The 23,987-nt window shown below is 49.6% G+C and overlaps 1 protein-coding gene across 3 annotated transcripts in view; it reads left to right on the top strand.

Annotated features, from left to right (window-relative positions):
- The first annotated feature begins 9,403 nt into the window (after positions 1 to 9,403).
- The window catches only part of CCDC85C (coiled-coil domain containing 85C), a 115,945-nt gene continuing 101,361 nt past the window's right edge, over positions 9,404 to 23,987 (top strand). Inside the window, exons 1-2 of one of the 3 annotated variants that reach the window (XM_063332866.1) lie at positions 9,404 to 9,686; positions 9,890 to 10,738. In XM_063332866.1, the coding sequence (XP_063188936.1) occupies positions 10,027 to 10,738 (712 nt within the window). In that variant the 5' untranslated portion in view covers positions 9,404 to 9,686; positions 9,890 to 10,026. Of the gene's footprint in view, positions 10,739 to 23,987 lie in introns of all 3 variants that reach the window. The other 2 variants (XM_063332865.1, XM_063332864.1) reach the window with 2 other exon arrangements.

Genomic DNA, 23,987 nt, shown 5'->3' with positions numbered 1-23,987 from the left:
ACACCACCTTCCCGCTTGGTTCAAGTTTTCAGATGCACATCAGGCGGTCCCCAGCCCCACGCCACACAGCTGGCAAAGTGTCCCTTCCCCAGCACCCAGCCTGAAATCATAGAATCACAGAATGGTTTGGGTTGGAAGGGACCTTAAAGATCATCTAGTTCCAACACCCCTGCCATGGGCAGGGACACCTCCCACTAGACCAGGTTGCTCAAAGCCCCATCCAGACTGGCCTGCAACACTTCCAGGGATGGGGCATCCACAACTTCCCCGAGCAACCTGTGCCAGTGCCTCACCACCCTCAGAGTGAAAAATTTCTTCCTAATATCTAATCTAAATCTGCCTTCTTCTAGTTTGAAGTCATCACCCTTCGTCCTATCACTACATGCCCTTGTAAAAAGTCCCTCTCCAGCTTTCTTGTAGGCCCCCTTCAGATACTGGAAAGCTGCTGCTATAAGGTCTCCCCGGAGATTTGTCTTCTCCAGGCTGAACAACTCCAGCTCTCTCAGCCTGTCCTCGTGGGAGAGGTGCTCCAGCCCTCTGAGCATCTTCATGGCCCTCCTCTGGACTCGCCCTGTTGGGTCCACGTCCTTCTTACGTTGGGGGCTCCTGAGCTGAACGCAGTACTCCAGGTGGGGTCTCACTAGAGCAGAGTAGAGGGGCAGAATCACCTCTCTGGACCTGCTGGCCTGAAATATCAGACCCAGTGAAGGTTACTCATCCAAACTAAGGGGTGGGAAGTGTAGAGTAGAAAACAAATTTGCAAACTCCAGGGGGTTCCTTATTTTCACGTGTCCAAGAAGAGATGAGTTGAAGTGCTATGTTTATATCTGAATTGCAAGCACGATTTCCCAGAGGGCTTTCCCTGCTTCAGGTTGGTGTGACAATGAGGGCCCTTTGGAAGAACGTGAGTCTGGCTTCAATACAAAACCTCCTCAGAATTTAGGGATCTCTGATGCACCAGCAGCACAAGCAGCTTATCTCCAGCCTTTACTTTTGGACTTCATTGTTTTGAAAGGCAGTGGTTAGCAGGAACAAAAAGTGAGCCGTAGCCTGAAGACCTGTGGCAGCAACCCGGGGTCTTCCACGACATCTCATAGAATGAGTGCTGGGGAAGGACACTTTGTCCTTTTTTCCAGTCTGGATCCAATTTTGTTTCATTTCAAATACCACACACGGCAAAGGTAAAGGGCCATGTGTCCGATCGCAAGGAAATCCCCATGTTTGGTGCATCACCCCGCATCTCCTAATGCTATTGTAGTTCTTCCTGGGAAAAACTGATGACAGGTTTTGCGTAAGAAATAAATTCGTGGAGTTTTTATTTTTGCATAGGGTGTGCTAGAGCTGGATGTTGTCACTTATGCCACTGTTCCTTTAACTTGCGCTGCTTGACACTATGAATTATTCAGATATCTCTATGATATATAGAAGTGGTGTCAGCATTTTAGGGCATGACTCTCCTTTCTCATCTGCTATAAAATCCCAGTGGTTTCAGTGAGCTATAAAAGGCAAAATTAAGTCCTCAGCAGCGTTGTTGTCTTGCAAGCAGAAAATACACTTTACCACTGAGTAAAGGCTTAGCTTATAGTATAAAACTGTATTTGTATGTCCCCGATCCATCAATAACACTGAGAGGTCATTTATTCATTTGGAAATGAGAAATAAGAGTGTAAAGAAGACGGGGGATAGTGTAACATCGCCTATTTTCTCTATTGCGGAACCGCTCAGGTTTCATCGACCTCATGCTGCTAATACCAATGGCCTCATCTGCTTGAATAGCGAGGTGTCTGTTCTGTAGCCACCGGCGCCAAGCCCAAGCCCGGAGCTGTGCCAGGGAAAAGGAGGATGTACGCGGAGCAGAGCGTCAGCGGGAGCCCAGGAGAGCCCCGGTGGGTTTGTTCCATCCCCCAGGGCACGGGCTGCTCGGGGGCAACCTGCCAAGCTGGGAGGCTGATGGGGCTGCAACCACTCACTGTGAAACCGAATGCTCCCCGGGAACACCGCTGATATTTTTCCATTCTTGTGTTAGCTTTTCCTCCTGTTTTTAAATCAAGGATGGCAAAGATCATTCAGTTGAAACTGTTCTAAATCCATTGTCGCACATGGAACATCACTCTGCCTCACCCAAAACATCCACAAAGGGTTGTTAGAAAAATACAGAGGCAGTGAGAGAAAAAAAAATACGGGAGTAACATGAATGTACTCTCAGCAAAGCCAGTGTTTAAATCACCAGGGGCTTAAATAATGCAGTTTTAAATCCCAGGAGCTTCCTGGGCTTTGTGCAGTGGGTGGGTGCTGCGCACCCATGAACGATGGAGCTAAAATCTGGGAGTGGTGGTTTTGTCTTGCAAAACAACCTCCTGCAACTACCTCCAGGCTGCGGGGACCAAGTTGTGCCCCCGGATACACAGAACCACCCCCCTGTGAGCTCTGCACGTAACTCGGGGCTGAGTTTGGCCTCCAGGATGTACCCTAGTGTCCCGGTAACTGAGGGATGCAGTTTAGTGACGGTCGAGGTGGACGTAAAACCTTACCTTCCATTTCTCCCACCTATTTGTTGGATCGCCTGTGTTTACAAAGGAGTGTTTACAAAAGGCAAAGACGTATCAAGCTATCTCTGGCCTTCTTCCCGTGTTAGATAGGATGGTAAATATTTTTGGAAGGGATGTAAACCTTAATGCTTCTGGGAAGAAGCCAAGTGGTACCAGATGGCAGAGAGGAGGAAACTCACCCTATGGGCAGGTTTTTCACAGTATTCTCATAAGCATCTGGTATTTGCCACTGGCAGAGACAATACAGGGGCCAGTGCTCTGATCCAATCTGCCTGACTCCCTTTTCCTGCTACTGGCTGATTTCTTCCCTATTCAGGAGAAGTTTCGTCATTTTTTTTTTATTTCTTGGATTCAGGGTTTCAGTGGCACTCCTCTTTGCGTAGATGATGGTGGAGGAGGTGACTCAGCTCACAGGCACGTGGCGATCCTGGTGATTCAAACGTTGTAAGAGGAGTTCGGGGATTTTTCTTAATGCTGGAAAAAAATCCCCCTGATATTGTATGCAGCGTTCTGACTGCACAATGAAGTTGGATCCCCACCGCACGCTTAACTAGCAGTGAAATTTTTGCTCTAGCTATTATATATGAGTTTGGGAAGTGTCAATCACCTGCAGCTCCCAGCTAGGAGCAGCGTGTGCCTATTGCTTCTTAGGTTTTTCTTCCAGTCCTTTACCAACATGCAGATTAGGGATGAGGGGAAAAAAAACCTCCATTGCATTGAAGAAACGGTTAGAAACTTCTGTGAAAATGAAGTTTTGGGGAACACTGTGGGCAAGGGGATTTTTATGGCCTTTTCCTACTTGCCTCAAACATAGTGGATATGTCTGTTCTGTAGCTGCCACTAAGCCAAAAGCTCTGACTCGGTACGGCTCCGACAGCCCTGTAAGCGTGCCTGCACGGAGCAGATCTGGACCCAACACGTGAATGTGGACCTCTCAGGTGCATGCAGATCGCTTCAAAATAGGGCTGGCAAATAGCTATAATTCAATGCACAGCCTGAGCACACACATCTCCCATGCCTTCCTTCAAGGACCAGCTCTCCATCTCCCCTGCTCTGCGGTTTGGATGCCACTCTTTGCAACAGTGTTTAGAGGCTACTATATAAGCCTTTTGGAGGACCTGTTATTCTGGTACGGCAAAGAGTTTGCTGGTCACAACCACAATTCTTCTCTGAATATCCTGAAGGCTTTCCAACAAGTTGCTGAATTTTAGAATTCTACTAGCAGTTTCAGGGCACAAAATAAGACTTCGTAATCAAAAAATCATAGAATCATAGAACCATAGGGTTGGAAGGAACCTTTGGAGATCATCTAGTCCAGCCTCCCTGCCAGAGCAGGGTCACCCAGAGCAGGTTGCACAGGAACGCGTCCAGGAGGGGTTTGAATGTCTCCAGAGACAGAGACTCCACCACCCCTCTGGGCAGCCTGTGCCAGGGCTCTGCCACCCTCAAAGTAAAGAAGTTCCTCCTCATGTTTAGGTGGAACTTCCTATGTTCAAGTTTGTGCCCGTTACCTCTTGTCCTGTCACTGGGCACTACTGAAAAGAGCCTGGCCCCATCCTCCTGACACCCACCCTTTCAGTATTTATAAGCGTTGATAAGATCCCCCCTCAGTTGTCTTTTTTCCAGACTGAAGAAACCCAAATCCCTCAGCCTTTCTTCATGAGAGAGGTGTTCCAGTCCCCTCATCATCTAATACGTACTACTTTCGTAAGGACGGTGAATGAACTGGATGGCTCAGTTACGCTGGCAGCAGCCAGCACTAAGGAGTGCTGCCTAATCTTCGAAGAGACTGCTTGTTCCTCATAGCTCAGCCGGATGGGCAAATCAAGGGGTGAAGACTTTTCACAGGAAGGTTCAGCTGGTGTGGGAAAAGAAGGAAGAATGACGCATGACAGTTCTTCACGTAGCTGCTACCTGGAAAAATGCTCTGGCTAAAAAAAAAATGCTTAATCAGGCTAGAAGCGAGGTACCTACCTTGATAGCCGAGATTCGGAGCGTTGCACATTTTTTGTTATCGCACAGCTTTGTTGCACAAACCAGAGTTCCCACTGTCGCAATCTGGGTGCCGTGTTTCAAAACATGAATTAAGGATTAGTCCTTGGCGCTGATTTATGAGAAAATACCAATGCCGCAGAGGATTTATAACCCATGTAAATGATTCATGGAGGACGAGTTTTACGAGACGGGTCCTCAGCGTGTGTAAAAGTGGAGCACGGCCTTGACGCGCACGCGGCGGTGCGTACATCCTAGGCTGCCTTGGAAAAGCCATGTCCTGGGAGAGTCCCGCTGGGATTCCTCCTGCCCCTCCGCCCACTCCCACACCTGATGCGTGGGCTTTGGGAGAGCCACCCCCCCTCGGAGGGGTGGGGTGTGGGGTGGCAGTAACACGGACCCGAGCGGTGGCGGTGCCTTCTGTAATACTGATGTAGCCCTGTAGAGGGAATGCTTTGGTAAGACTTCGATGAGGCTACGCATCGCTGTGTTGTATCAGGAACCAAATTCATTTTTTATGTCACCTGCTGAATTCAGGAGTTAACATCAAGAGCAATTTCACCCAGTAGGTTTGTGCTTTTTTTTTTTTTTTCTAAAATTCTTATCATGTTATAATTCGCTTTAAAATTTCATCGCTGACTGAAGAGGGTGGAAGTGTCCATTTGATTCAATGCGAGGGATGGGCTTTGATGCTGTCTTACACGGGCATCAAACGCTTAAGATGACATGCATATTAAAAGTGTTTTTCACTGGCAGCTTGCAGAAGGCCCCATGGCCAGATGTAACAAAAGGGAATCGTGTTGTTTACCAACTTCTCCTACGCTTCATCTTAAATCGGCGCGGCGAAATCATAATGTCTTCCGAACAACAGCGGGAAACAGGGTTTCTTCATGAGAATTAAAATCACAAACCCGTCAAAAATACTCTGACATTATGCATTCTTTGTGTTGATTAAAAACCTGCTTGCAACACCAGGTTTGCTATTGAACATAGAACTGTGCACTGACCTAGTCCTTCCCCTCAAAGGTTTCAAAGCACTTTAAAAAACCTACCTCATCCCAGCCCTCGGATCCGCTGTGCCCATAGATCATCTGGGCCACAGACACTCTCCGCTACCACCAAGCTTCACCCCGCTGCTCTAGCACTGCTGCCTTGCCTTTCCCAGCTAAAGGGATTTTCCTCTCCTGCAACGAAACGTCCGCCTTGAAGGGAAGGTGAGGGAGCAGAACAGGCGACGACGCATGGTGTCCACCCAATCCAGGTCTCGCTCACTCAAACCTGCTGACCCCATCCCTCCCTCTTCGTTGCTAATGGAGGAGTGTTTCACTGGGTGTTCATCAGGACAAGATGCTGTTTGGGCACCCAGCAGCTTCAATGCCACCTCTGGAGCATACAGGACTCCTCCGATGCCCAAGCACAGCAGGTCACCATGCTTCAACGGCCACCTGGGCACCAGAATGACAGCAAACCCCTTGTGAATAACAGCAGGGTGGATCTGTGCCACTAACTTTTCCGAAAGCCCAGACATACTCACGGAGTACTGAAAGCAAGTCTTAATCATCACAGGGACTTCCTCTGTGGATATTAATAATCTCCTCGCTTCCTCTGAGGAGCCCCCCTGTCTGCTGGGCTCAGTCTCTGCCAAGGCACCAATAAGGCTCAAACTTCACAAGGTTTCACCTAGAAAAAAACCAGCCTTTCTTGGAGAAAAAGATGAAGCAAGCATCAGTGAGGCCCAGGGCTGGGCACCACCATGGCGTCGCTGCACCTGTGTCTGTGGTGCAGCCGCCGGAGGCTTCTCCTCCCCTGTTGACTTTGGCCAGCGAGGAACAATTGCTCTGCAGGGTCCCCCCGCTCCGCTCCTCCTTCCCCCAGCCACCAGCCGGGGATCTGCTAGTCACATCACCGCTTGGGAGGGTCTGGGAGAAGCACTTTCTGCTTCCTGTGGGGAAGGATGTGATTAAAGCCTTGTAAATAAAAGGCTTGTCTCGGGAAATGCCTGGGTGCCTTTAAGACACGACGGAGCCATGAGCAGTGGCAGCGAGCCCGTTGCAGAGGGTGCTACCTTCTGGTGGCCTGGCTCAGGGTGGTGAGAAGCATGAGATGGGACACAGCCTGATCACACACCATGCTGGCCGTGGCCTCTCTGGGACCTGTCAGAAGGGTCCCAAGCCCCAGGAGCAGTGACCTCTCGGCACAAACACCTGCGGGATCCCAGGTCCTAAGGGCTGACTCAGGAGGGGCTGACCGGCTGTGGCGGCGTGCTCTCCCCTTTCGCCCTTGCCTGCTCCTGCTCCTGCTCCTGCTGAAGCCATAACCATCAGTGGGAGCTGTTACGAGTTGCACCAGGACTTTGGGGGATGGCTGGTAACACAGTCAAAACACTGTCTGGAGTGGGGACCTAGATATTTTGTTTGCATGGGAATATGACTATAAGTCAATTATCTTACTCTATAAATAGTGGACAGCCCAAGAGCCCTTTGAGCAGCGGGCTGCACGCCAGGATCTCCCCTTGAGTGGGGACGCTCACTTAAGGTTCTACTCCTCGAGGCTGAGAGACTCCTCGCCACAACAGGTTCTCGGTAAGTGACTAACAGCATGCTAAACTTTGAAATCTTAGCTAAGTGATATAAAGGATTGATTGTGCATATATAATCCTTTAGACATAAATGGTTGACCAAGTCCGGGACTAGGATCGGATCCAGCCATACCTAGGCTCCTCTCTGAGAAGGAGTTTAGAAAGCCAGGGGATCCTTTCTGAACCTCATGACTCAACAGGAGGGTCTCCCTGAGAGCTTGTCTGACCCTGGCCTCTACACAGTAAATAATCGAGTGTACCCTGGCATCAAATCTCGTAAAACACTGTCACATTCCCTACTAACTTTGTTAAATCACTGTTTTATGTTAATAAATATTTCACTACTTCTCTCTGACGAGCGAAGTTAATCATTCCGCCCGCGACACCGGCCGTGGCTGGGACTGCACCTTCTGGAGAGCTGCCACCAAGGTGGGGACACAGGTTGGAGCACAGCTCTGATGCTGCTTCTGGTCCCAGGTGGCCGCTGCTCTACCTACTCAGTCATTCCCCCAAGGAAGGAACAAACTGACCTCATCGCTGGCTTGACAACGTCATTGCCTCCTCTCTAAGGACCTACGCTGGTGTGGGTATGTGCTAGTGGAGAATTGTCCCCTTCACATCTTTGTGTCTGTACCAGGGATCCATCCCCTGCTTATCTCACATGGAGTGAACTAGTGTCCATGCTTACCTTTTTGATAATAAAGGGATAAAAGCTGGGAGAAGAGAGGGGCCAACAGTGCCCATGGAGGCGATGAACTCCCCCCAGGAGCAGGGAAGTCCTGCTGTTCTGCTTCAGCAGGGAACAGGCAGTTGTCTTAGTTTGCCAAGGATATGTCTGGGCTCAGGAACCCAGGAGCACAGACTCATGCAGAAAAACATGAAGAAACTGCAGCTCTACTGACTGAGACTTAGGAAGATAACACCAAAAGGCAGAAGTTGCAACCCTCCATCCCTCTCCATTCTGATGTTCCCTCCATGCACAGGCCATCTGCTCCGCATCCCACGCTCTGGCATCAGATTTGATGTGTTTTTATAGCTAGAGGGTGTCTTGACCAGCTTTCCAGTGTGGTCAGAAAGCTGAGGTTGCACAGGTTTAACCCTGGAGTCAAATCATTTACCAAGGTTCCTCAGGAGAACAAAGCTGGCAATTCCCTGGGACTTCTTAAGGATACTCTTGCGGGAAATAGCTGGCAGCACTGCTCTGCCCCGGTGCATCTTTCATTTTTACAATACGATACTGGCCAAAAGCAGTCTACAGAGAGATAGCATGCCCCAACGAAAAGTGCATTAGACCAAAAGTCAGGGGATATGATGCAAGGATATAGGAAACCTGCCTACATGTTGCCTAGGAAATCCACTTTATGAACTTTCTGTACCCTTTTCTGGCGTCTGCCCGAGGTGTGCAGAAGTGATGTTTGTCACGCCTGCTTCCTGATAGTAAGGACCACCAGGACGCGGGCCAATTTTACCGCGCAATAAGCGGTATCTGCGCCCTCAGGGCAGTTTCCTCCCGCACCTCTGCGCTCTGAAGGAACATGCCGGCCCCAGGGAGGCGGCGGGGATGCTGGAGCCGCCTCCCTCAACCTGCAGGCTCTGGCCCAGGCGGGAGGGACCCGGGGACAAAGGCGGCCGCCCCAGGGGGAGGGCGGGCAGCCGGGGCAGAGCGGAGCGCGGCCGGGCCCGGCTGACAAAGCCCGTGGCGGGAGGGGGGCGGCGGCAGCATCCCGGAGATGCTCCGGGAAACCCGGGAAAAACTGGCGGAGCGGGGCCGGGGCCGCTCCGGCGCCGCTTCCCCGGGGGGCCGCCCGGCGGGGCGGGTTTTCCTGCCTGTCTAAACCCCACCCTTCCCCGGGCTGGTGCTCCCTCCGGTAGTTTTTCTTTAAAAAAAAAAAAAAAGGAAAAAGAAAAGAAAAAAAAAAGGGGGAAAAGCGGTGGGGAGAGCCGACCGGGGGGGGCAGCAGTGGGAGGAGGGAGGGAGCGGCCCCGTTCCTTTGTACCTGCCGTTTGAAGGCGCCAGGCGGCCCCGCATTGGCGGCGGCGGCGGCTCCGGTAACCCGAGCCGGCGGCGGGGCGCGGCGCACCGGGTCCCGGGCAGCGCCCAGCCCGGCAGCCAGCGGGGCGGCGGGGGAGGGCTGGCCTCCTCGGCTCCGCCGCCAGCAGCCGGCTCCCCTTCCCCGCCGCTCGGCTCGGCCGCGGCCAGGGCCGCGCCTCCCCGCCCGGCAGGAGGTGGGACCAGCCCCGGCGCTGCCGCCCGCCTCCTCCCTCCCTCCTTCCATCCCTCCCTCTCTCCCTCCCGAGGGCTGAGCCATTCCGGGAAGGCGCCCGGCTCCCCCACCGCTCCTCGGTAACGCCGCACCGGTATCGGCCGCCGCCGCCGCCGCCGCGCCGGGCTCGGCCCCACGTCGCCGCGGGGCTGCGGAGGAGCCGAGGCGGGTGCGCCGTGCCCCGGTCTCTCGGGAGCGGCGGAGGGGAGGCGGGGGACGACACACGGGAGGACAAGTGGACGGAGCGCCCGGGAACGGGGGCGGGGGGGGGAGACCGGCCGCCGCGTAGTTGTTTTGCCCGGGGTAAGTTGGCCGATCCCCTGCGGTGGCTTCGCTTGGGGGGGGGCAGCGCTTGGCTCCCGGCTCCCTGCCGCCCCCAGCCCCCTTGGGGGGGGCGCCTGTTTTTCCCTTTTCTTTTCCTTTTTTTAAAAATTATTATTATATTATTATTATGGGGTCTGTGGGGGAGCAGATCTTCCAGTCCGGCGTTGCTCTTCCTTGTCCAGTGCTCTGCGGAGAACTATAATATTTCTTCCCCGAGATGCTGCAGTGAATTTTAGTCCCAGGAAATCAGGCGAACAAAATAATCTGAATAACCCGAACCATTTGTTACTGCGTGAGAGCGAACGCTGCCGAGGCACAGATGATGGCAAAAAATTCCCTGGAAGGGTCTAAAGAAGACCTGAGCAAAATTTCGGAAGAGGAGATGCTGAGATGGAGCAAGGAAGAGCTGGTGAAAAGACTGAGGAAAGTGGAGAATGAAAAGATGAACTTAATGGTGGAACACGGCAACTTGATGAAGGACGTGAACCGGCGGCTGCAGCTCCACCTGCACGAGATCCGCGGGCTGAAGGAGGTGAACCAGAAGTTGCAGGACGACAACCAGGAGCTGAGGGAGCTCTGCTGCTTCTTGGACGACGACCGGCAGAAAGGCAAGAAGCTGTCTAGGGAATGGCAGCGCTTCGGGAGGCACACGGCCAGCGTGATGTGGAAGGAGGTGGGCATGTACCAGCAGAAGCTGAAGGACCTGGAGGCGAGGCAGGAGACCCTCCTGCGGGAGAACGTGGAGCTGAAGGAGATGGTGCTGATGTTGGACGAGGAGCGGAGCGGGGCCGGCTCGCGGAGCTCCATCGACAGCCAGGCCAGCTTGACCAACCTCAACGGCGGCTCGGCCACCAGGGACGTGGGGGACGGGAGCAGCACCTCCAGCACAGGCAGCGCGGGCAGCCCCGACCACCATCACCACCACCTCCACCACCATAAGGCCGGCGACAGCAAGGCCGGGGCCATGCGGAGGTCTATGGATGACCTGTCCGCCCCCCTCCACCACCGGAGCATCCCCAACGGCCTCAACGGTGAGCCTCTCCCCTGCTTCTAGCCTTGCCCTGCACCCACCTCCCCGGTTCCCCTTGGCCATGGGGTGAGGGATACCTGGGGAGGGGAGTCCTTGCCATCCCCACCCTTGCCCATCTTTGGTGACCTCTTTGGAAGAGCAGCTGCGGGGGCCGGGGAGGGGCACCTGTATGCAGGGTGGTGGTGGTGGTGCTCCCTGGGCTTGTTACAGATGTCTGGGGCTGAGGGTTGGAGCCTTTTTTATCTGGAGGGTTGGTGTTTTGTTTTGTTTGTTCATTTTGTTTGTTTGTTGGGTGTTTTTTTTTAACAAAAAACAACCTGTGTTTTCACGGTTAAGTAAACTGATTTTTCCATCTCTGCCTCCTCTCTCACTCCCTTTTAAAATATTTTGGTTTACGCTTGGCTTGTTAGTCTGCTAGTTTGGTAAGATTGATAAACACCCTGAATGAGATTTTTGGAAGCGTCTGATGCAAGTGGAGGTCTGCCCCACCGAGCATCACCTGTTAGCTCCCTGGGCTCGCAGGGCAGCCTGGCTCTGGCACGGGCAGCATTTTTGGAAAGGGGCAACTCGGCTTCATCCCCCTCCAGACCCCCCCTTCCGTTTCAGAAACAGGAGGTTTGTTTGTAGAGAAGAGATTGCTCTCGAAGGGATGCTGTACTCACAATTTTGTTTAGCCTAGTCATTAAAGTTAGAAACAAGCTCCACTGTGAAATCGTGCCAAGCCTCCTCTGACAGTTTGTATTCAAGCAAAGTTTCTCCTGTTGTCTAACAGTGATCAGGCATTAAAATAATAGTATTGGAATCCCTTTAAAATGGAGATTTTTTTTTTCTCTTTTGAAACCAGCAAGACCAAATACTTGACTTCTAGAAGTAGTTTGGCCAAGAGGGTTCAGTGGGAATCAAACCAGGCACCAATGTAGTTAACTGTTGTATATAAGGCTCTTCTTAATGTTCTTAATTCTCTTTTCTAACCAGATAGGACTTTTTTTCTGGCTGGGGTACCCTTTTGCCTCCTCCAAGCACAGAGATGGTGCTGGAGCCCCCAGGTTGGTCCTGTGTGTCAGCAGTGGATGTGTTTACCAGATAGCCATGCCTTCAGCTTCCAGAGCTTTTGGTGATCCTGGTGGGACCAGGGAGTGCTGGTCCTTTTTTTTTTTTTTTTTTTTTTTTTGTGATTTATGGCAAGTCCAAATGGCACAAGAGATCTGTGGGCATGCAGCACTGATGAACCCAGTTCTCAAGTTCATGAATTTGCCATGCGCGGTCCTGTTGTCGCAGCTGCGTGTCTCCACTCCCAGCTGGAGACGTTCCGGCCACCTCACCCAGTAGACAGGGATTGCTGGTTTCAAGGGTGATCCAGTCACCAGATGTTGCAGGGTACAGCAAGCATCTTTAAATGTTTGTTGTTTTTTCTCTCTCTCTCTTCTAGCGCTGTGTAAATCAGAAGTGTCTGGTTTGTAAATCTGCAGATAGCTTCTGCTCCTGGTGTGACTTGACTTTATTTTCATAAAGCATTGAGCGCTGTGCACAGAGGCCCGGAGAGCGCTTGGCAGATGTTGAATGTTTTGGGACAGAAGGGCTTTGCAGTTCTCTTTGTGAACCTTAGGCCACATCCCTTTTAGATACCGACAGCTGACTAGGACAAAGCCAGCTCATTCCTGTTAACCCAAGGGCTCTTGTGCATATGGGACACCACCACGGCCTCAGAGCTCACTCTTAACCCTGGTGTGAGGCATTGTGGGGTTCCCCACATGGGATTCAAGTCATCCCTGTCTGCATGAAGAGGGAAGTCTCTGCTTGCAGAGCTCTTGCCCTCCTCGAGCGCTGTGTGTAGTGTGGTGCCCAGCAGCATCATTTGGAGGGGACCGAGAGCTGAGTCCCTTGTCCTTTGCCATGTAGGGTAAGCGTAGGGAGGGGTGGTAGAGCATCTGCACATGTTTATGTTTGCATGTGTGTCTTTGCACCCTTTCTCATGCTACTGTATAGAAAGGAGGACTCTGGGCTCAAGCATTACAGGCGCGACCTTAGGTTTTAGTGGCTTGTGGTTTTGGGGTGTCTGTGGGAGAGGGTCTCTGTGTTGGGAAGCACTCTTTGCCGAGGACCTGCGGGGCTTCATTTCTGAGGGTGGGACAGATATGATCAGCACTTTTAAAGCTCATAATCCTTGTAAAGATGCAAACAAGCCTGATCTCTCCACTTAGGTAGCGAAGCTGTAAAATGACTTGAATAGTTGTCATTCTCCGATAGCATCGGTATTCAGCGGGGCCGTTTCCCTGCCTGTGCCTTTGGAAATGCCTCTCAATACATATGCAAATGCAAAGCTTATCAGGCCCCTTTTTTTTGACTGGCAGCAAGAAGTCTGGGAGGCGGGTGTGTGTGTGTGTGTGTGTGTGTGTGTGTAGTTTGCCTGGACCCGGGCGGCGGTTGCGTTAAGCCCGTGGCAGTGTGGAGGAGGCAGCAGCGGGGCAGGTGAACGGGAGGAACAGCCCCAGCCGCTCAGGCGGGCGGCGGAGCTGTGGCGGAGCAGCCCTGGCATCCTTCCGCCTCTCCTGGGTCTCTGCCTTCCCTGCACACGCATCTCTAGAGCCCGGTCTTTTTATACTCTTTTTTCCTGATGATTTTTTTTTTTTTTCTTTTTAAATTTTTTCCCCTGGATAAAGCGGAAAGGAGGAAGAGGAGAAAGTGTGGCCTTTCGTTTTTAGGTTGCAAACTTCAGTCTGGTGTGTCATGTCTTTAAAACGCTGGATAATTAACTGGTGGATGAAGCAGAAACTGCCCGGCCAGCTCAACTCATACAGCAATGACCAGCCCTCGTATACTTTCTTACAGAGGGTGGAGGAGGATCTCCAATGGATATGAGGCAGAATTTAACACCTATAGTTACGAACGCAGCAGAAGCCTTGGGCAGCTGGTGGGGGCAAGGCATGGTGAGCTGTTTGCTAGAGCACTTCTGCTTATGGAAAAGCTGGAAAGTCCTGAAATGTGCTGCCCTTGCCAGTGCTACCAGTGGGGCTTCCTGTGGTGCTCTGCTTTTCTAGGTATTAAGCAGGACTGTTTCACCTCTTCAGTGCTTTTCTAAAGGAGTCGAGAGTATGGCGGCTGTTAAACACTCCTTTAGCTTTAGAATGAAATCTTAGCAAGCAAAGGTGGATTAAATATTTCTCATTTTCTCTTCAGCAACCCTTTGGAAGTGAGTTGGTAAACCAGGGCTTGATTTATTGGCCGCAGTGACCCACCTCAGTGGGAGGTGATGAACTCTGGTTTTGTAATGGGAATTCAGTGTAAGTGGTATGAGTTTAAAAAAACAAAAAAAACAAACCAAGCTGCGATCCACCTTCCCTTCACTTTTCTGAAGTCTGTTTACTCTTACAAACTGGCTTTTTGGAAGCTGATACCTGGTGGTTAATTAGCTGCTCATGGAAGATAAGGTAATAAGTATAACTGATAATGTGAAAATGTCTAATATTAGATCGCACATGTAATCTTATGCAGCTCTGGGTATTCTGCTGAAAGCCAAAAGGGAGTCTGCTTGGTCTGAAAGTAAATGGTGTTTCCATGTGTGAGCTGGGACCTGGGCTGTGGGACAGGGGCATCTCCAAGTTACGTGATGGGAGCTGGCCAGTTGCATCTGTGTTGAGTGATACGGCACAGTTCCCATAAATCTACCCCCAGATCCAGGGCAGAAGTCGAAGCGTGGTGGCTGCGCTGTCCTTGGGAGTGCTTTGGCTTTCTGTTGGGTGCACGGCGAGAGTCTCGGTGTGCGTGCGTGGTCTTTCTGCCCATCCAGCTTTAGGCAGCCCCATTGGAGCGATGGCCATTGCTACCGCCTGGTTCCTGCCAGAATAACATTTCTGAAAAAAACTGAATTAAAAAATGAAGACAGCCACATTAGGTGATATGACCTGGGGGAAGGAAGAAGCCTTCATGTGCCGTAGGATGTGTCCTTGGACTGTGAGGTATGTGGGAACACTGGGAGGAGTGACTCAAAGCTCCCTGAGGCCAGGGCAACAGGGCAACGGCTTCCACTGGTTTTAGCCTCATCTAGATCTGACTGGGACAACTGTTTATCCATCTGCAAGCCTGGAGGCATACAGACTCACTAGCTGGTGATGTGCCTGGGACTAAATCCTGTGTATGCAGGCAAAGATTTCAGGCTTTAATTTTTTTCCCCCCATCAACTGAATGTTGTTGTTAGAACTTCTTCACCTTCCACTGAAGCTATTTGCTCTGAGTTCCCAAAATGGGCATTTGCTTTATTCCAGTTGAGCAAAATGAGTAAAATGTTAACGTATTTCTTTATCAACATGAACACTTGTTTTGTGTTGTTTTTGTTTGTTTTGGTTTTTTTTTTAATTATTAAAAGCATCAACACTTAAAAAGTGGTCAGAGAGGTGCAGAAGAAAGCGGTGGCTATGGCAGACAGCCTGTAGTAGCAGAGACATTAATCTACGGCCTCTTGCTGTTGTCTGCTCCAACGGAAGAAGAATGGTCTCTCCGGGTGAGGGGGTGGGGAGATCTCTGCTTCTATTGATTCCCACTTGTAAAAGTCCACATATTTACCTAGAGGATACGATATATTACAGTTAAAATGGTGGCAAAGAGAAATGGCTGTTCCCTGCGGGTTGGTATTGATCGGACGTGCAGCTACCCTGGACTTATTTCTCCTCTTCTTCACACAGCCTTTAGGTCAAAGTCCTTTGTTTTATTAGCGTATTTATAATTAATATACATATTATTTACTGTGACGTATTAATGAGGCCTTTGAGATGAGAAGATGCAGGGGCAGAAGCAAAGGGTGAGGTTCATCCCATTTAATTTGAGATATCTCCAATATAGACTTTAACATCTGCATCCCCTTGGGCTTCCTTTATCGGCCACGTGGAGAAAGGCACTTTGGTGTCATGATTTATGTCAACTATGTCTGCTTTAGAGGGAGAAGAGCTGTACGCTAATGGTGCTCTTTCTCTCTGCCGATGGGAAGGCAGCCTGGATGGCTCGTTCATATGCAACCATCCAAAGTCAGGTGAGATCAGTCCTGTTCGAGGTGTTGCGGTGACTGTTGTCTGCTCTTCCAGTGCAGCTGTGCTAAGCTGGTGAAAGAGAGGAAATTGCCTTTCTCAGTAGCAGTCAGATGTCAGCCCTTGCAGCCCCCACGCCGCCCGGGCACAGCAGCCTGGCTCAGAGAAAGCCCTGTTCTCTGCGATGGAGACCTCTCAGAGCTCAGTGGCCCCGCCCCGGCCACTCTTAAACAGAGGTTTGGCTACTTGACCAATTAATATCTCTCTTATATCAAGAACAGTTTTCATCCTCTGAACATTACTTTAACTTTTCTTTTTTTGATACCGCTCTATTTAACCTGTGGGTATTTTTGGTGCTATAGGCTGCAACATACAGGTTCCTTGTGATTAAGCCAGGAAACCTTCCCTGGGGGGGGGGTACACTAAATGTAGGACCTCTGTAGAAACATCTCTTTCCATCTTTTCTGTAAGTTCAGTGAGTTCTGCTAATAAGCTTATCACTGCTGAGGTCTCGGACACTAAGGGTACAGCTTGAGTTTCTTGTAACCAGTAGTTGTTGGCCACTTGTCCAAGGGGCTTCAGTGGAGCGCTCCACTTGAGGCATCTTTGTCATTGCCTGCTCCTGCCTTCCTGCCTGTGTGGCAGCCCTCTCGGCTCCCAGACATCAGCGTAGCTGGTGTCCCTGAAAACAAGGCTCAAGACGCTTAACCTAGGTACTAAACTTGGGCCATATCTGTAAATATATTCTCCATAGTAGTGCATTCAAATCTGTTTTCCTCTTTCAATTTTCTATGGAGATAACTTGTTCTTAGCTGTCCTGTTGATGGCAAAAAAACTTGTGTTGATTAAAAGGCAATTTTCTATGGGCCTTTGATGGAATTATACCCTTACACTTGTCAAAAGCAATCAAAATAAGGGGAATAAACTGTGTTGGTTACGTGTAAATGATGTGGTCCTCTGGAGGCATTTCATCAAATAAAGCTGAGGATCGAATTAAATGGTGATCTAATTAAGTGACAGGCATGGCAACCCAAAATGCAGCCTTGGCAGGTGTTGCACTCGGTGTGCGTTGGGAGATGAGGGGCGTGAACACTAACACTAACAAACAGAAGCATTGCATCTGAAAGCTTGAGGGCTAATGCTTTTTTGGGAACAAGGGTGACCACATCCATGGAACCTGGGTGATCCTGGAGGCTGTCTCTGGGAGGCATCGGGCTTTTTATCTGCCCCAGCATGGCTGTGGCCTTGCGTGTATCTCACACAGACGTATCTGTGGCAGGGTCTGCTGGTGTTGTCCCCTCAGGCTGGCCGTGTGGCATCCTTGTGTATTGGGGCTGCGCTTTGGAGATGCTCTGGGAGCACAAGAATGGACGGATGGCTGATCTCACTGCTAGGTGAGAGGGAGGTGAGGTGCTCAAACTGGCAAAAATGCCTGGCATACATCCGAAGGTGCAGAGTGAGGCAAATTAAAAAATTTATAAACCTATTTAAGATACGCTTAAAATGCTTGGCCCCAGGAAGCCTGAAGTCCTTTCCACGCTCACAATCAGGCCTTATTGCCTCCCGCTGCAGAGCACACGACGTTGCTCGCGTGGCAGAGGGAAGGTTTGGGAGCTGCGCATCCAGTTTCCCTGCGCATTAGCGGCGACTGGCTGGGTTTGCTGCTGCATTCTGTATTTTTTTAACCTGGCTTTTTGTCTGCCAGCCAGAATTCATCCTGCCCTGTCGCCAAATGTCATCGTCCCCTTGTGGTTTAACTCGCTGCAATTCATGAAACACTTGGCTGCCATAAACAGTTATGTGCAGAGGTTCCTCCGCGCGCGGGAGCGGGCAGAGACTCGCCGGCAGCGCTGCGAGGCACTCGCGCGCTAACGTGTCCACCCAGAGAAAGTTGACCCACTTCTGCAAATAGATAACTCCTGGCAGAAAAAGTAACACTGTCTCGGAGAATCTGTCTTGCCCTTGCCTACTGGCTTGTGAAGCAGAAAGCCAGCCAGCCAGCCTCCATCTTCTGAATCGGCGGCGATGTGAGCGCGGTGCTCCCTGTATGAAACGGGAGTGTGGAAATCAGCCCTTGATCTGAGGAGGGCTTAAAATGGCCACAATTCATTTGTGATTTTTTATTATTTTTTTTCCCCCTCCCTATATAATGAGGGCTTTTGTTAGTGAATGAGGTGTGTGGAGTTCAGGACTCAGCTGCTCTCAGGCATTAGGAAACATTTATCACCATGGCAATTGAAGGCTGCTGTACAGGTTATTTTGAACACTTTTCTGGTGATTCATGTCTGGGCCAAGACTGTTTATGCCACGTTACTTTGGTCCCCGTGCGTACAGGTGTATATATGTGCTCTTCTTTCCCTTAAATTGCTTTTTGCCTTGCTGTTTGCCCCTCTCAGGATGCTCGTTCCTCGTACTGACTTCTTACATCTCTGGGCAGTGGTGGTGCCCAGCGTTCACCTTGCTCAGAGCCTCTCTCCTTGTGAAAGATGGTCCTTGTGAGGTAGATTACAGGTTATTTATCGGTTGGATTTGAGACTTCAGGGATCTTGTGGTGAGACCGAAGCCACCCTAAATCTGATGTGAATTAGCTCATTGTCTGCGCGGGCTTCTCCTCCAGGCTTGTAGGATGGGATGTTTCCTGTTGGCCTGGGTTGGCCGTGGTGGGAGAGGGCTGTGCTGTCTGTAGCAGAGGGAGCCCCGGCGGTGAGTGCTGGGCTTATGGCACTGGGGCTTTGGCCAGCTGTAAAGGGCAATTGCAGGGGTGACACGCTAGCTGTCGTCTGCGGTTGTGTCAACCCCGGCTTGCTGGCAGAATTAGTTCAATCAAAGCTGGAGTGCTCTGAAAAGCCCTTCAGACTTGCTCCATCCCCCAGCTCTGTGCAGGGACGCTTGGGACTGCACTGTCCCCGCATTTCACCCCCAAACTCCTCTGCTGCTGGGGTTTCCTTCGTGTGCAGGGGCGTCAGCGGCATTTGAATGTTTGTGGGAGAGGTGGAAGATGAAGTGTGTGGAGCAAATGGAGGGAGCAGGGCTCAGGCTGGGCAGCGAGAGGAGATACTTTGCTGCTGTTTTGAACCGCCTCCAGGGCAGTAGGATGCTCCAGGGCTGCCTATTCCTGGGGGTTTGGCAGCCGTGTCTGACCTGTTCTTCCTGGGATAACCAAACATGGCCATGGGGTGCTGAGATCCCTGCTTTGGTTGGGCGGGGAGAGCTGCCCCCCAGGCCACCCAGCTCTGTCCTCTCGCTGCAGAAGACCCATGGAGAGGAAAGAGAGGAGCAGGCAAAAGAACCACTCACATTAGAGCAGTAAAAAGCAAACCATTATTTCAGGAAAGAAGAAAAAGTAAGCCTTACAGCATTTCCATTCCCCAAAGCTTAATATTTCTATGGAAACCAATGCAGCAGGAGGCTCGCTGTCAGTCTCTGATCTAGTGGGGTTGACTAGACTTAAAAAATGTTTGTCCTTCCCCACATCTTCCATCCTGGATCATCTGAAGACAGGTTGCTGCGTTATCGCAAATGCAAGGTTAAAACCCGTATTCCTGGTTTCCGACTCTTCATTAAGTGCTAAGCAGTCTCTGGAGGGTTGGCATCCGCCTTTCATCCGCAGTTTTTTCCTTACTAAGGTACATTTAATTCACTCTATGATACTTATTGATAATGCCTTGTCCTATAAAAGCCACTCCTGTGACACTGTGCTCCTTGAAGTATGGCCATGACTTTGCATCAGGCCGTGGACCATTTAGTGGCGTGGTGCCTCGCAGCGCCCAGTGAAGTTACTGCGGTGACAGTGTTTGATGTGAATGGAGCTAAGACTTGGACTGTTCACACTTGCTTTAGTCTTTTATTTAAAGGACATCCATAACGTCTTTAATCTCCAACAATGGAAAAAATCTGGCCTATTTAGGGAATACTCTGCTTGATTTTTGTGTAGCCAGCGGACTACCCCTGGTTATATACGTGACTAGTTACTGTTGTCATGTTGATGTTTTCAGTGGTTTCCCCCCATTTTTGTTTTTAGTAGGATCTACTAGAAATGGCTCAGGACAACCTACATAAAAGTCCACTGTTTTATGCCAAAGTAGTATTGTCAGATGCTAGCAGAGTGTATCAGTAATAAAAAAATAATTCATTTTGGTTGCTGCTGAGTCTTTTTCAGCTCCTAAGAAAGGTGCTAAGAAAATCTTATTTTTATGTACAATCTTAAAGGGCTTTTGTGATGCACAGTATTCTTTTGTCTTCCTGATTTCCTTTTCTTATCTCCCTTACTGGGGTTTGCAGTCTCATATTTATATATTTCCCAGCAGCTGAATATAACTTTGATTTGTGCTTTGGATCTGCGGAGCTTTTAATCCCTTTTCCACTGAGTTAAAAGCATGTTTGCCGTTGAATGTGATACGTAGTGCTAGGTTATACGATCTCCACCAGCGGCTCATGCATCGCACAAAGATGGCATATTGTGAAAAACTCTGATAATATGTCCCCTTGTTCGTTTGCCTGATTGCAACTCAAACCCCAGCACAGGAGTCAGTTAATCGTTCCCTCCTTTTCAGACTGCTGATACACCTGTCCTTTGCTGCTACGTATACCTATGGACTCGCTTGCTTTATTTCAATTATTCATTCATTCCTTTGTGATGTTTGTTTTTGAGGCTACAAACCAAGTGAATATTTCAGCCAGTGCAGCAGCCTTTCTGTCTCCCAATCCTGATAACATTTGCGGTGTTTTCCCTCTTTTCATCCTCTTAACTGCTTGTTACACCTCTTAAAAAATGGGGAACGGTTTTTAAAGCCTGCGTGTTTATTCCTCTTTGATGTCCTGAAATGCGATAATATGCGCCTTGTTTGTGGAGATGTTCTCTTCTGGAGTGGCTGTAGGTTCCATCTCAGGAAAAATAATGATTTCTGCAGCTCTCAGTCCTCCAGGCCATGTGGATGTAGCTGCACGTGTATGACTGTGTTCAACCGTCTTCTGAAAAGTCTTCTTTTTGAGTTTTTGGTGTAGCTGTTTGCTTTCTGGATTCTGGGCGGTTTATTTGGAAGTCTCCCCTGCTTGTCTCCTGGCCTCTTGTAACAAAATGCAGTCCCCTTTTTACGAGGTCAGTTAGGACTGTATTGTTTCAGCTGTAAGCTTTAAAATAACAAAAGAATGGAAGGTTTTGCAACTTCCAGCACGGAACTGGGACTCAGATTTGGTGTGCTTTCTCACTGTAACATGGCTTTCTGATGTACTCATAGGTAAATTACATGATCTGTGGTTGTTGTTGATACAACCAGGGTAATATATTTCCTTTGTCTTCTCCAAGTTGCTTGTGGTTCACTGGGTCATGTATAACATGCTCACACAGCGCTCAACAGGATTAGACCCTTACCTCAAACGAGGCCTCTAACCATTGCTATGATACAGACATTGCTATGATAACAGACAACACCGGGTTTGAGTTATAATGAGCTAGCAAGGAAGGAGCAACCTTTATAGTAACTCCAGACATTTCTAATTCCCAGTTTTGGAGTTGCTTCAAGTCCTGTTTCAGCTTTATTGGGATAAAAGCGCTCTACGTGTTGGGGTGCTTCTTTCTGTGTTGTATATACTTCTTGGGACCGCAGGATGATGAAGCACAGACAGTCTCCAGCCAAACGTCAGAAATAGAAACTTGTCAAATAATAATTTCTCTCCCAAATGAGAAGACAAGGAGCAAAATAAGTTGAAGAGCAGTGCTTGCCTCTCCACAGACAGAGATGAGCTCAGAAAGATGCTGCTGCTGTCACAGCAACAGGTTACCTCGATATCTTTCAGAGAGCGGGGACGGCATTTGTTGTTATTTCAGCTCATCCCATCTGCAGTTGGGTATCATATTATGTGTGTATTTAAAATGCTGTTTACCTGGCAGCCTAGTGCTATTTTGGTTGAGGTGAGGAATCACAGCTGTGGGGAGGATGGGTCCTTGTTATGTTGCTCCCCGCGTCACTGCAAAGCCGCGGTGTCTTTGCCCTAATTGCTGAAGACACCTTTCCTCTTTCCAATGAAATTCTTACCCGATCCCTTGATCGCTCGATTTCTGACACCGATAATTTGGTAACCCATAACAAGCCCTGACTGAAAAGTCATCAAAGTCACTCTTGGGCGTGAATGCAATGTTTCTTAACCACCTTGGGCTTTTATTCCCATGTGCGTAGTGGAATTTGGAGGGAGGTTCTATTTGTCAGCGTATCACCCAATCATTAGGAGGGTGACAAGACCGCAGTAACTCTTCCTTGGCAATTACGTATGAAAGGTTGTCAGTATGAGTAGTATGGGAAGTTAAAAGCCTTAATTTTCATTTGGAATTGAAACCCTAATGACTTTCCACTCCCACAGCTCATAAAGACCTTGTTTCAGCCTCAAGTTGACCAAGAAAAAGGGGGGGGGGGGTTATTGCAGACCTTTTTGTGCAGGATTTTTATGAAAAAGCAGAATTATGAGTCACTGTTCTTTGTATAGAAGATAATTACTGGAGTATGAACCTCAGAAAAGTGACATTTTATGACTTCGCCGCTAGCCACGCAGTGTGAGCTTTTGCTTTCTCTCTTCAATTAGTTAAGTTAAACAACATCTCGGTTCGAAAGGACTAATTATATTCCTGTTTGTTGTTTGCCTTATACGCTAAATGTTTTCTATATGTAAAGCTAAGCAGCGGGGAGGGGGAGAGAAAGGATCGCCCCAAATGCATGCTATTTAATTATTTTAAATGGTGGGTGTAGATCCTGTGGGGTTAAGTGGATCGTTGTGTTCAGTCATATCCATCACTCGCAGTGTAGTGAGGAAGAGAAGCGGGATCACGCAAATCCTTTCGTTAACCCTAGGAGAGTAATTAAGTTGCTCTAGAAATTTTGTTCTTTAAAAACACATTCCTCTAAACAGCAATGTTGTTTAATCCGTGCTTAAATGCAGAGCTATGTGTTTATCCACTTCGATGTGTTTTGTTGTTGTTGGTTGTTTGGTTGGTTTTTTTTTTCAATAAGTAAAGGGAGCATTTTGTAACGCAATAGCGTCTGCTGCCGAGCGCAAGAGAGAGCTGCGGGTGAGTGTGCAGGTCGAGGTGACACATGCAGGTCTCCGTCCTGCGTTGGCTCTGCTGCAGGAGGGCAAGAGTTTGCACAACGGCAAGTGATCCAGAGCGTCTCCATTTTTGGGGATCCACGTGGGATACCCGAAAGGCATCTTCTGTTCAAGGGGCAGGTGCTCAGCATTTTCAGAGTATTATATATTCTTAACATGATTCAGACTTTGCTCTTGGAAGTATCTGAGGTGACTAGCTAATTTCCTTGGCCGTGGGGCTGCGTACTTGAGAAAGCATCGCTGCAGAGCTGTAAATGCCCTCTGTCCGGGACAGCATAGGTCCAACATCTTTCTGATGCCACAGCCATGGAGACAAGTTTGCTCGGTGTCCTGTGAGATGAGGAACGGATCACGTAAACAGCAGCTGATGCAGTTGTTGGAGAGGCCTCTATTTTTCCTTTCAGCCTGTAATAGCATCTTGGCCAGGTTGGACAGGGAAGGTTTCCGATGGAAAATCTGCTGTCCTGTCCTTTCATTCTGCCTTATTTGGATAAAAATTAAAAGGCGGTCCTCTTTTTACTTTTTTTTATTTGGCAGTTCAAAGTGAAGCGAATACAATATTTTTGGGAAAGGCTTGGAACTGGCCCCGCAAAAGGAATCTTATCTATCTAAAGTGTAAAACTCCCTGTCTGTGTTCTGTTTAAGGATGGATATTTGAATTTGACCTTTTCTTTTTAAATAAGAGATTTCATATCTGGATTTAAACCAAAACCATATCAGACACAGAGGGACAGGGTTGTTCTGTCGCAAGGAACATCTGTAGAGCTGGAGGGAAGGGCTGGGCAGCATGGAGTGCGTGGCCCGGCATGGGGGGGGCTGTGGAAGTGCCGACCTCCTGGACCTGCTGCAGGAGGGTAGAGAGCAAGAGGGCAGTTGGGGGGAGAACTTCTGCCAAGCTCAGACGAAGCTCTCCTGCAGCCCTTGTGCAGATCTGGTGGGAAGATGTCCTCATGGTGGGTGAGGGCGGGCAGCACGAGTTGCCTGCCGAGCTCAAGATGGGGTTGGAGACCACTGCAAAGGGGTGCGGCAGCAGCCCGAAGGAGGAGATGAAGTAAAGGAGTCCAAAGATGTGGTTTGGGAGCTAGCTGTTACTTTTAACAGTGGATTTCATTCAACTGGATTGAACTCCCTCCA

Source organism: Chroicocephalus ridibundus, chromosome 4 (genome assembly GCF_963924245.1).
Source record: "Chroicocephalus ridibundus chromosome 4, bChrRid1.1, whole genome shotgun sequence".
Classification (NCBI taxonomy): domain Eukaryota; kingdom Metazoa; phylum Chordata; class Aves; order Charadriiformes; family Laridae; genus Chroicocephalus; species Chroicocephalus ridibundus.
This window is presented reverse-complemented; position numbering and strand designations above follow the sequence as displayed.